Source organism: Heliconius melpomene, chromosome 4 (genome assembly GCF_056956725.1).
Source record: "Heliconius melpomene rosina isolate 202511_hmr_F chromosome 4, ASM5695672v1, whole genome shotgun sequence".
NCBI lineage: Eukaryota > Metazoa > Arthropoda > Insecta > Lepidoptera > Nymphalidae > Heliconius > Heliconius melpomene.
The window spans coordinates 9,969,255-9,983,497 of record NC_140392.1 but is presented as its reverse complement, the minus strand read 5'-3'; the positions used below and the strand labels follow the sequence as shown (position 1 = coordinate 9,983,497).

General features: G+C 33.1%; 1 protein-coding gene across 1 annotated transcript in view; it reads right to left on the bottom strand.

Annotated features, from left to right (window-relative positions):
- LOC146539722 (uncharacterized) overlaps nucleotides 1-14,243 on the bottom strand; it is a 126,783-nt gene that overhangs the window by 44,248 nt on the left and 68,292 nt on the right. Inside the window, exons 3-5 of the mRNA XM_085185201.1 lie at nucleotides 10,532-10,704; nucleotides 9,163-9,388; nucleotides 2,692-2,850 (exon numbers count right to left, since the gene is read on the bottom strand). Coding sequence (XP_085041327.1) covers nucleotides 2,692-2,850; nucleotides 9,163-9,388; nucleotides 10,532-10,704 — 558 coding nt within the window. The remainder of the gene's footprint in view (nucleotides 1-2,691; nucleotides 2,851-9,162; nucleotides 9,389-10,531; nucleotides 10,705-14,243) is intronic.

Sequence of the window (14,243 nt, the reverse complement as noted above, 5' to 3'; positions counted from 1 at the left end):
AATGGTTTTTTAAGTACTTAGTTGATACACAAAACTAAAATCCTTATAAGAGATTTTGACCCATTTCTTAAATAGGGCCTTACGGTCATATAAACTGTGATTAGTCCAAATTTACATTGTACAACTAACGCTGCTATAAGTTTTAATACCATATATGACTTAATTATAAAGATAGTTGAAAATGAAAGGGAACCGTGACGTCGTCGTACTGTAAGCGCGACGGTAATGTGTTCGATTCCCACTCGAAGGTATAAATTATCTTCAAATCTTCGCTCCACCTTACAACACGAAGTCTTGATAATTGGGCAAAAAATGGGGAACGGAATGTCTTAAAACTAGGTTCTCTCTGCCTATCCTGTCGTGCGGGAAATAGCATGTAACTCACTACTCACTAAGTGAAAGACTACTTGAATTGAAAAGCCAAAAATTTTGTGTGAAATACAACATTTACGTAATCACGAGATTTTTCTTTGATATAAGTGCTTTTTAAGTTGTCGTTTGGCGGTCAAAGTAAAAGAAATACTTTTAAGCTAAATATTTATACCTACCTATTCAAATTGAAAATACTTTTATCGTATACATATTTATGTTGAAAACGAAGAAAGGAAAATTGTGTAAAAAAAAATAAATCCCCGCTATGGTAGCTTGATTAGCTAACCTTAGATATCCTTTAGTTAAGTTCTTTATTTATGGTATTTGAAATATTTTTGCTTGTACTGTCTACATAGAGCGCATTGTTACAGATTGCTAAATGTAAAGTCACCTATAGGTTCATTCCCCACTCAGGACAATGAGTTATTTTTCGTTCCCTGTTCCTGCAAGATAGGCTCCGCCACTCAACACAAAACGTCCCGAAAATTGCGCGGACGCTTCCCTCTGCCTATCGCTTTATACCGGATATATCATGAAATGAATAAAAAATAACTAAAGTAATATTCTAAAGTGCCGCTTTATAAATGTTACATTTTTTAGATAGTTTTTTTAACGCCAAACATAAGCACAAGTTGCGTTGGCTGTCAGCCAAATGTGAACAAAAAGACAATCGCGACGTAACTACCGCGGGGGTTGCGCTCGAACAATGCCAGCGAGTAATAGTAGAGACTAATTCTAGATATTATGGTAATAATTCATCTGTCTGTCTGTCTGTCTGTCTGAGTAGTTTTGTGTAATATTTCTCATCTCGCTGTGATGTCAACCAGAATTACGGCGTTAATATTTCGATGATTGGACGGGAAGTGGAATCTTAACACTACAATTCCTCTGTCTACCGTGCTATATGATGGATACAGAAGTACCTACGTAAAGTTAATTATTTTGTTGTGTTTATTTTAAATTGATAATCGTAAGCCGATGTGTGTAAGTTCAATTCTTAATTAAAAGTACGTTTTAATAATTATGTTTTAAACATGATTTGCATCAAAATTTAAAAGTAAATTATATTTAGAGGTTTACAGAAGAATTACATATACAAGAAAAAAAATGTAAACTAACTTTTAACAAACGTGCTTCACTTCAGGTAATCGCTGAAGAATTTTTTTTCCTTTTCCGTCTCGTCTGGCTGCACGCCAACCAGCCAAATACAGTTCTTAGCCTTATTGCAATTGCACGCTGACTAAGATGTGGCTTCAGCCTGTTATCTATATTTATATTTCTTATTGGTGTCCTACGTGGACTAATCTAACATAATAATATTACCTAATTTTTCTACTAGTAATGGAAAATATTCAAAATAAAAAAATATATATAAAAATTTGTTAATAAAATAGTCATTTTGTTAATGAAATTTGCTATTACGTACATGAAATTACTATTAATATAGAAAAGTTTTTTAGCTTCACGTTGTATCCCGCAATCATATCAGGGTTGGCAGAGGGATCTAGTGTTAATACACTTTGTTCCCATCAAGATACATCCGTCCCCACTTCCCGTTAAATTTGGGGGGTATTAGATATATAAGATATATAGATAGTAAGGTAAATTTTCTCCAAATTGGTGGGTACTTAAGTACCTAGAATAGCAACAAGACTTCTCATTTCTATAGAAGTAGGTTAAAATTACAAAAGAAAATTCTTTAGAAGAAAGCTTAAATCACCAATTCCCGGCGGACGCTAGCCTTGGCAAGTGTTGGAAGTGTGCCAAGAAGAATATTAGTTAAAGCCATTCTTTTTCAAGACATCAAATTACTTTTTGTCGTTTTACGTCTTTGAGTTTTTACTTTTTCACTGCATTGTGTCAGTTTAAGGTTTTTTTTTATGTGCACTGTTAAATCGTACGTTTCCTATTTAAAGTTATAATATTTAAGTGTTAATCATATACTTAGCTTAATTTACCATAAAACTTGCTCTGACTCAGAGGTATTAGTTTAAAAGTAACTGTTACGTTTCATTTATTCATACAAATAAAATATTTAATATTCTCATTTGGTTACTCTGACAACGAGGAAAAGTGCTTTTCTTTTTCTTTTCTCGTTGTATCCTGCATGTAGCGAGGTTGGCAGAGGAGCCCACTGCGCTTTGCCTCGACACCAGAGCGAAAAACTAAAAGTAGTAAATATTTCATTTCCTCGATTGGAAATTGAACCCGCAACCAGCCACGTTTACAGTCACATCCTTGTATCTCTACGTCACGACCTCCCAATTTATTATTGTGTGCCAAATTCCAAAAAGATTAAACAAGTTTTTAAATACTTACCGAGCATGTTGAATCCGTTGATGCCAAACAGTGCAGCATCTCCCTGTCCCCCAGGGAACACGTACAGGGTGGGGTGGCTGAAGCGGATGTTGCCGACCACGTCGCTAGACACCAGCAGCTGTTCTAGGCTGGCTGGCGCGATGTATGGGTCCAGGTAAGCTGTGAACCAATTAATGGGTTAGAGAAATCGTATTTTTAGAAAACGTATAAATAATTTTAATGTAGAAGGATTTGAGTTAGTTATTTGGTTCTGAATATAAGACTTAGTGGATCGAATAATATTTGTTGAGTTGAAACTATCCAACACTGAATTAGTCTTCGAATTAGATAGTTTCAACTGAAGTTAGTTAGTTAGTTTAAGCTTAGATAATTGGAATTTAGTTGTAGCACTCCGTTTCCCCGCAATTTTCCAGATATTGTAATTTAATTTGTGGGAACTCTGAAAAATAAAATGGAAAATCCATTTTTTCACTTCAGTGGATTCCAACACTGACCTTACACTACATTCCGAATTTCAACTTTCTAAGTCTAGTAGTGTCGCCTATTAGTTGTCTGTCGATCACTAAGTAACGGAAGAGCTTTTTCTACTTAGATTTATGGAAAAAACATTCAAGAAAGTCAAAAAATACAAAAACCAGATTACGTTCCACTTCAAACCTTTTAACTGGTTCATAATTAACACGAATCAATCCAACATTTTCCGCTATAACTTTTAAAAAAGTTTCCACCACAAAATTAGCTGGTACTTAAATACTATAGCTATTATTTCACAATAAGTAGGTTTTTAGCAGTACAATTTTTATGTTCAGAAGAGTGGTTTTGTAAATGTTCGTTCGCTTCGCTTCGCTTAAAAGTTTTCCTCTGAGATTCATTAGAGCTTGCCGCCGGCGAGATAGAATTATTATTCTCAGTTATATTACTTTTTATTATAATGAAAATAAGACTTATATTGTTTTAATGTAATATGAATTATATTGTTTTTATGTTTTGTTTGCAGAAACATGTATAATATGTAGTGTATATTTTATATTTTATGATAATATAGTACGTTTCTATGTTTTTTTGTAGTTTCACTTTGTATTCCACATAAAGAAAGATAAGCAGTGGGACTCTAGTGGTAAGACTCGCCGTTTTCCTCTTACCACTCAATTTTCGATATATCGCGTATCGAGTCACTTTGGAAAATTTTATATTCTTTTTATAGATAGAACTCTAATAATAAATTTCGTTTTTCATTTAAGGAAATTTCCCGGCAATCACGCGTTTTAATTACATAACAGCCCTAAAATTCCATCAAAGCAATTAGGGCGGAAGTGTGGCGAGCTTTAGTCACTTATTAAATTGTCTAGGACAGGATAGGTCGGGCTGGTGGCCTCGCAAAACAATTTAGGTCATACCAGGTCTGGCGTCATACTGGCGTACCTCTACAGGTGTAACTTAATTTGTGCCTCCTATATACCTATACCTACGTACGTTATAGAGGTAGGGTCTTCAATTAGTACGAGTAAATTAGTTCGTGAAGTTAGGTATATTTTACATAATTACATTACATATATAAATAATTACGATACAATATTAAGTTAAAAAGAAAATCACTTTCCTTCTATCAATATAGTATTATTTCTTTAAAGACTACAATAAAAAGCAATTCAAGTACGATATAAAATCCATTTTATAAGTCTAGAACGACTCAAGTCTTACGTTTAGTGTTCACTTATTCGGAAATACCTGTACGACATTAGAGCTAAGGGTTACTAACGGTTGAGTTATTCCTAGTAAATGTACTTCTATGGCGATACTTCGTTAAAGATAGCTTGGAAAGTTGGGAAAAAAATATATCAGGTATTTCATGATATATCTAAATGATGCCACATTTTTTAGCTTGAAATTATATCGTGCATATTATTATAGAGTATATTAGTAGAGTAAGCAACCCTACCAAGGGAACCTAGGGAACATAGCAACTTAGTTCCCGTTAAGACACTTCTGTTTTCTATTTGCTACTGAATTCTGGAGGCATTCCATGTTGTGTTGCGTAACCCGTGGCGGCGCGATTATGCCATAGGAAGTTCACACACTAAGAAAATAAAAATATTTCATTTCCGCCACTCAAAACGGAGTGTCTTATCACTAAGTTTTCTCTGACTTCTCTGCTTGAAATACGGAAAAAAGCATAAAGTCAATTTTCTTTACATTTACATTACAAATAAAATATGTTTTTAGATATATATCACAAAAACAAATTATAAAAATATTCACTTTTCATAAGTTCTCTGTTACATTTTACACTGAAGAAAGTTTGTTGTAAACTACATATATTTCAAGCAAAATAACGAACGCAACTTATTTAATTAAAACTTTTAAAAGTGATCTGAAATTAAATTAATATGTTTATTACAACATATTGCAACTATCGAGAAATTACGTAATTGAAGGAAGCAAAAGTTATGCTCAGCGAGGAAAGCGCTCGTGAAATTGTATACGGCCCAAGTTACAAGCAAAACTGTAATAATAATGACAATTACATGAAAATTGTACGTTTATCTTATATTGTATTCAATATAATAATATCTATTTAATTCTATATATATTATACTACTAATCTTTTAGCTATTTGAGATATTTTCTCAATTGAATATTGAAATACAGAATTATACAATTTCTGAGAGGTTTTTTTTAACTATACCATGTGTCCAGCATCAAGCAGAGGGAATTTAGTATTACTACACACACAGTAATCCCCTCTGATCCTTTCAGTCCAATTTTCAAGGCATTGTCTTTTGCGAGACGAAATTTAAAAAGAAGCTTCTTTCGTTACCAGAGCAAACTTATGATAATACTTCAATCAAATTGAAACCTCAACCGTCAACGGTTAGAAATTTCAAAGGAAATCCACATAATAGAGTCGCTAGCGTCTACGACTTGCGTTGTATCGCTCCAAGCGCAGAGCAACTTGTTCAGAGCTCGACAAATTAACGGAATCTCTAATTCCACGTACGGGCGGTGCGAGGGTGAGGGTGTGGGTGTGGATGTAAGTGACGTCGCTCACAATGGTATAGTTGGATGGAAGTTTCTTATTGCATGAAATTGGTATAATGGAACTCGTTAATAACTTTATGCTTGAATTTTGGTTCGCGTCTTCGTATTTAATTTATAATTAATATTATATTATAAAGCGAGTAGATTGGTAAGAAGAGGTTGTTTGAAGAGGAACTACTGGTTACAATTGAAAAGTTTCTTATTTTTAATGAACTATTTGTAGAGAAGACTTTAGATTATATTACATCATATAATCAATAAAATCTACTGTATCTGATCATAGCTACTCCGAGAATTTAATATGTGCAATAAACAATTCTTAGTTATGACAATGCAGGTAAAAATAGAAGTACTATAACAAGCCGTCTGTGCGAGAAGAATTGAACCTACTATTGGACTATTGAAACTATCATTTTATACCAAGTCAAAAGTATTTCATGTATCTACTATAATTACATATAAAAACCACTTAAAACGCAGTGTTTTTAATAAGGGCGCAAAGCAAAAGACTGAGTGTTTCAATACTCTATCTCTGTTTATCCTGCTATACTGAGGGAATCAGCGTGAAGTCAATAATATAAAAATAATATTATTATTATATAAAATAAAAATTAAAACGTTCATGTTCTACAAAGAATATAATTTCCTAAGCGACGATAAATTTTTCTAATCCGCCTCATTTTCCTTTAATCTTTATTTCCATACAAATTGCTAAGAAAAATTAGACGATGAAATAAAAACGCTAAGCTTGAGAATTAATTTTTCTAAGTATAACCTTCTTTGAACAGCATCACTAAAGTGGATTTATAAAAGGCTTTTACCTTTTCCAGCCAGTCGTAGTGCAGGGGCACAAGTAAGAATATGACTGTAAACTGGTTTTGGGTTCGATCCCCACTTGAGAAAATGAAATATTTATTCAAATTTATATCTTCATTTCTTCGCTTTAACGTTAATTCGTGTAGAAGCAATGTAAGCACAACCTAATACGAAGACATTCTGTTGTCCGCTCTTCTTCTCAATTAGAGATATTTCGTTGTTAAGTGTCGGCACTCAACACTGCGGTATGTATTACAAGAAGAAAGATATTTCGTTGCCCTAAGAGGGGATCAAAACCACAGCCATCTCTACTGCAGCAGTCAGCATAGATTTAGCAGGTATAACATTTTAGTACGTTTGAACTTATAACGACGAAATGAAAATAAATATTTATATCGAATTTAAAATTGTTTTTATTATTAAAGCAAAAAATGTTTTAAAGTCTTTTGTCACTTGTATAAAGTAAGCTATAGTAATCTACATAAAAAAATAACAGTCGGTCTGTTAGAATATAATCTTTTCAGTATTTTCAATTCGTGTGAAATAGAAACAATATTTAACTCTACGTTATAAAATATTCTTTAGTTCAACAAAATGCTTTGTCTCAAAATGTGTATTTTCAACTTTAGGTAAATGTGGATTTTATAATAGTTTAGGAATATATACAAAAGAGAATTTTAATATTTAATATATTTAATTGTTTGTAAGTTCACAGATTTTATATAATCTATTGTAATTTAACTCTATTTTGCGCCCAATACTGAAGACATACTGAGATAACCGGCGGAACTAAACTTGCCACACCGAGGGAATTAAAATAAATCATTCTATTATAAAAAATAAATTGAATTCACTACCCTTTACATTCATTTAAAATGTATAAGCCTAAAGCTATCTCTGATTATCTCCATATTTGTTGTATAACTTGACTTTCTAACAAGCAAGTATAACAAACCTAGAATTTCGTCTTTGTGTTTGCTTGTAATTTCGTTTATAGAAGTTGTAGAAGCGCCTTCATTAGACTATATTGGAATACTAGTTATTGCCTGCAGCTTCACCCGCGTTTTAAATTGATATAACTAAGAATTGTGTATGACACACTCAAAGTTCTCTCTGTTCTAAGTAACTCTGAGAAATATTATTTAATTCAAACCATTAGTTCCTGATATAAGTGCGTTCAACAATGTGATTTCTCATCTTTATAATTTTAAATATAGATTTGGCTAAATAGTGACAAAACACCATTATGTTCGAGAGGCACTAAGAGTTCATACTGAAAAAATATTTATTTTTCCTGGACTCGGTTTAAACAATATGTGGCGTTTAGTTCCGCACCCTAACATTCAATGTCTATACAACGGCAGAATGCAGCAAAGTGTCCTAACATTAGTTTCTCTCTGTTCTATTATACTGCTGTAGAAATGACGTCCTCAGTGTATATTGGAATTGCAAACCGCCGCGAAGTTTCAAAGTAAATTGCTGTATTCATATGCAAAGTAGAGACAAACAATGAGTGGGAAATGATGGGTGGCTTTAGTTCTGAAGTCAGGGCTTTGATTGAGCGCTCGGAATAGAAATCCAGGGGTGAAATTGTAGTCTCATTTTGAGGTTTGCAATTTTGCCTGCTGAGTTAGAGGTTTGGTCTTGAGTTTACTTTGCGATTGGAGAATTCTTCGAATGAAAAATATTCTTTATCGAAAACGACTTTTCCCAGTATTCGTTTGAATCGTTGAATGAACATATAGCTACTCCCGTCTAGTGAAGCTAAACTGCTGACAATAACAAGCAAAAAACTTAACAGTTGCTCTTTTAATTTCAATATTACAATTTTATTATTACATATTATTTCCATACATTTTTACCGATTAAATATTTCTGAATAGTAAACAAGACTTTACTTGTTAGTATTGTTTTTGTAATTACTTTAAACTTCTGTTTTGGCAAATTTAGAATAGATTGCCGAATTGTTTTTTTAATATTACTAAATTTGTTAATAACAAGAAATCCTTAACAAATCCAAAATTAAATAAAAGCATATTATAAAACAATCTTATATAAGAATAAAAAATATTATTTGGAAAACAATTCTTCACTAGATTTTATATTTGATCTAAATTCAGGTTCTAAAAACTATATCGGGACATCAAAAGCGGTGATAAATCCTGCAGTCGAAGTACACTTCTGTTTTTGCTCACGTACGACCAAACAAATCTAATAAAACGTGTTCGTTTCAGCGTATAATTAAATAGCGTTGATTTTAATTCAATAGACTTGCTGATGTTTGGAATCTACTAATTTTGGTATAGTTCTCGTTTTGTCGTAGGTAATAATGATTTATTGAATATGGTTTCTATCTAAATCTATGTATGTATATATCCCGTTACCTAACTAAGAGACTAACAGAGAATTTCTTGAAATTCCTACGAAAACGGGAAATAACGGGATTTTATATTTTACGTCTCGACGTCCACTAAGTCTTATAAATGTCAAAAAAATTATGCCGTTATATATAAAGCTAATTGCTCTTATGAAATCCCAAATTTAAGAAATAACGTAACTACGTGTGACCGAAAGAGGAAAACTTAAGATTCACCTAACTAACTACTAAGTACTTACTGGTAAAGTCCTTGATGGCTTGAGAGCCAGAGTCTAGTATGTCCGTGGGGTTGATCCTTATCTTGCAGTGCTTGACGAAGGGCATGTCGGGGAGTTTCTGCCACTCTCCGCCGCCGGTCGAGCAGTGGATATCAATAGAGATAGAGTTCTCATAAGCACGAATGACGCGCTGCACTTCGTTCTCTTGGTAAGCATCAGTAAAGTCCGCGAGGGAGAATGTCCCATCCTACAGAAGAAATGTGGTGTTAGTTATACCAAGGTTTTTCTTCGTTACCTACGAACCGAATTTTAATGACATCATGATCGCACAATATCTGCCGGGGATTGCAGTTGTGTTGTGAGTTTGATTTCCAGTGGAGGAAATGAATTATTTTTATTTGCTCTGGTAACAAGATAAGCGTTCATCTCTGCCATATAACATGTAATATCTTGCAAGCAGAGTGAAGAGTGGAGGAGTGAAAGAGCCTTAACGCTAAGTTTTTCTGTCTACACTGCTACGTGAGGGTTTTAGCGTGAAGCTAAAAAAATACCTCTAAAATATACGAAACGTTAAAAATAAAATAATAATTATATCACTAAAATTCTTAAAATACAAGTATTACTATTATTAAAAATAAAATACAGAGTAATAGAAACGCGAGAAAATGTAACACGGTAAGCACTCGTACGGCACGTCAAAGCGCATTTCCCGGATAAATCAATGTCATTTAATATCAATCTGTTAATGTCGCGTTCAAGTGAAGCGGAAATTAAGCGCTGGAGGCGAGCTCGCGTAGCGTCGGCAAAAAAATACACAAGTATATGCTTTTCGTATGATGAAAATTTGAAATTGTAGGAAATTTTAAATTTTACGGTATACATAGTTATTTTTATTTTAGTTACGTTGAAGGTAGTTGATTCATTACAAAATGAAATTAAATTTCTATATCAATTCTATTCGAATATAATATAATGGGTACTTATATCTTTTAATTTGTGTATTCTACGTATACTACGAGAGAATAAACTGGAAAAAGGTAGAGAAATATTTGAAACAGGAGGAAAAATTGTAAAATTTAGTCATTGAAAAAATTGCAGTAGTTACTGAGAGTTTCTAAACAATAATATAACGTGTTATTACTTATTTTTTTATCTAAATTAAAATCCTTATTTGTACGAAAGTAAATAAATATCATCATATCTAAGTAAATAAATAAATCATCTAATGTGATTGTATTTATTGTATCTCTGTAGAGAAAGGGTGACAACTGCATCAATTTATATAGTTATCGATCTTAACTAAACCTTGTTTAGAGGTACAAATCTCATCAAAACTTAAGAGATTCTATAATTAATACAAAAAAATGAATACTATGTTTAGCCAACTCACTTGCATAATCCAGGAGCCGTTTCCGGCAAACGTATATCCGGCGTGCACAAGGTGTCGGTGCCTGGTGAACGAGCTGAGCAAGTTCCTCATACATTGCATCAGCGTGTTCATCTGTGGGTGGATCAGGATTTCTGTCACGAGATTCTCTGAAGCATACTGGATCAATCTTTCGCCTGTAACAAAGCAGTTTATTATTATATCTATTTTATCTGATTTGGACTTACTATTAGTGGCTGTGCTATGTATATTTTTAAAATATATATTTTTTAAAGTGTGGCGTTAAATTCTGCCACTCAAGACGCAATGCCTCTTTAATCCAGCAGAAATGGAGAATAATAGTATATTAATGAATATATAGTCTAATATTAGGTTCCCAGGTTCCCACCGCATACTTGCTATGCTATGTACTGAATAACATTAATCGTTTAAATGTAACTCGGTGATTGGAGTTGTCTTACACAACTTCTTGTTATTTCTTTGGTCAAAAGCTGCAAATCAAATCCATTTTTCATAAGCCTGACATTTTTCTTATCATCAAAGGTTTACTCGTATACGCTTGAAGGTCAAACCCTACAAAAAATCTTATATAATAAGAAATTGGAGCCCCGACTCAACGCCCTTGAACTTGTCGTGTAAACACAACTAATGGCACTCCGCCACGCCCGAAATTGAATCGTTTATCTCTATCACACTCAGCTGAGTGGAACGTTGGAAATATGGATTTTCCCGAACATTATCTCGCGTAATGGTTGTTTTAAGACGAATTTATAGGACTTTTTCTGGAAGATATATATATATATATAGGACATTAAAGTCATATTTTTTTGATGTTCTTCTTGTTTGACATTGCGCGACAATAACAAGACATACTTGAATTACCTGATGCTTGTGGGTTTAATTCCCAGACGAAGAAATGTTTAAATTAAATTATTTTCTTTTCCCCACCCGCACGCAATGCCCCGCAAGTTGAGCGAATAGTAAGAATGGAGAGTACATTAGGTTCCCTTTGCCGAAAAGCCGATCTTGCTACACATAAAATCCTTTTGATAAAAAATAGTAAAAATAGAATACCTACAAAAAAATATTTCACTTTGCCCTAAATTATCTGCATCATAAATCTCAAAAACGCTAATTTGACGAATAATTCTTTTCAAACAATTTAAGCCGTCGCGTCGAAATAACGCCCAGAGGTCTTTCATAATGAATTGCTGGCAAAAAATTATACTTTTACGAAATGTTTTTTAACCCTGGCTTTATGGTCATATTTTTTACTACTGTAAAAGTAAATATACATAGCTTGAGGGAGCCGTGACGTAGCGGCACATCGTCTGATTGTAAACTCAAAGATTGTAGGTTCGATTTCCAATCAGGAAAATTAATTATTTTCATTTCCTAGCTTTGGTTAGAAGCCGCAGGCACGATAAATGGGCAGTGTGTGGGGAAGGGAGTACCTTGACCGTAGATATGTGTATCTAGGTTCGTTCTACCTAGCCTGCGGGATAGAACGTGAAACTAAAGAAATATTATTTTTGAGATATTTCATATCTCGTCTTCACGAAGCGATGAGCTTAGCAAAGTTCATTAAAGTTTAATCTGAGATTTTCTTTGAGAAGTGTCTTTGTGAAACTCAGTTGGTGTAACTTATTTATCGTCGTAATTTCAACTTGAAATTAATTTAGATATTAGGTAGATATGGTGTTTGGACACTCCGTCCGCTGTATTCTGGAGGCATTGTGGGTTCGATACCAGAACGAAGAAATGAAAGTGTTAAATATTTCATTTCCTCGAGTTACGTTTACAGTTACACGTTGTGTCGCGACTGACCTCATGATACTATAATTATATTTTTTCATATACATGTATTTAGGTTTTAAATACGATATAAACAGATTATTTCTTAAAAAACTGGTTGAAAAACACGACAAAGAATTAAATAAAAATTGAAATAACACAAAAGAAATAATCCGTTTATATGGAATTTAAAAACATCACTTTCATACAACATACATTCAAAAAAAATGAAATATAAAGGAAAAAGCTACTTCCAACGCGTTGAGATAATATAAGCTCATTCGCGTCTATACAAAGTCACAGCAGATATCGAGGGCTCTTGAAAACAGCTGAATGAATGTATTGAATAACTGATAACGTGAATTATCGGCTTAGATGAGACTTTTGTTTGATTTGTAACATTTGTATTTGTTTATGGTACGTTTTTGTATTTCACCGGAGGGTTGGATTATTTTCGTTTCCTTATTCTGGTTAGAGAATCGCGGCGTTGAACTCCATTTAAGACGGAATGTTAACAAAATTAGGCGGAATGTCTTCTTTCGAACGAAGTATCTTAACCCTAGGTTCCCTTTGTCCACCCTGTTATACGCGTGACACAGTGCGAAGCTAAAATAATAAAATTTTACTTTCTTTTAACATTTTAAGAAATATAACTGTACATTTCCATACTTAGAATAAGTATTATCATACGTTTTTACATTTTTTGAAATCAAAAGTTAAAGAATAAATGTAAAGATAACGTTTGTTCGGAAATAATTTTGTCTTATCTTTTCTTATTTTATGGAGCAAAAGTTTGTAACTTATAAGAATGGGCTGAGTGAGGGCTTGAATACAAAATTACTTCACGCCAGCTTACAACGGGAGGGTTAAATAAAAAAAAGACTTAAATTATACGCTGTATTGTTTAGTTAAGGTAGAGAGAATTAGTGATAAATCATTCCATACTCTTTTTTATCGACTTTAAGAAATGTCGTTTTATTTCATTTCGAGCCATTAAAATTAATTATTATCGTGAATAAACTGTACCACTCACACATTGGTGTATGCAACGGAATTTTTTAATAGTAGGTTCCCTCTGCCTAACCTGCTATATGCGGGATACAGCGTGAAAAAAGAAATAATAATCAGGCAATTGAAAAAATTGTTCTCTTCAATAATTACATTATTGACTTATATATTTATTTCACTAGTTTGGTAAGACAAGGTACGGCGTTGAGCTCTACACGCAATATCAAGAACATTAAAGTACATGTTATCTGTTTATATAAGCATAAATCCAAAAAAAACAAAGTTCCCAATAACTACACGAACGTCGTAAACCATTCCTGCAAAGCGAGTAAAAAATTCCTGCATCGTTTAAATTTCATGCTCATATGAGTTGCAAGTGTTTTTTTTTTTCATTTTTCCCTACAAAAAATCATTTTTAGAGGATTTTTAGCGAGAAATTTGCGAAAGTGTCTCGGTGATGCTCGACTATGTATTGTTCTGAGGAAATTTTTTACTATTTTAGAAGAGAAATTTAGGTATATTTGCACAATGTTCATTTTAATTTTAATTCTGGAGCTTATTTTTCAAAGCTTTTTATTATGAAATGATAAAATTTTTGACGTATGTATATTTTCAGTAGGTTAGTCGAGGCGTAGGGGCACTAGCGTGAGAAATATGACAGATTATAGGTTCGATTCTCACTCGAGGAAATTAAACAATTAATACTATAATCTTCTAGCTGTGATAACCAGGCATAGCCCGGTGTTGACATGCGCTACTCAACTCTCAAGCCTTCAGAATTCGGTGGAGAGTGGAAAACGGTATTTTAACGAAAAAGGAGTGTTTAAGCAATAGGTTCCCTTTGCTTAACTCTGCTCCAGAATTAGGCTCCGACGCACCCACCGTCGCGTTTACAGTCACTTAAGTATAAATT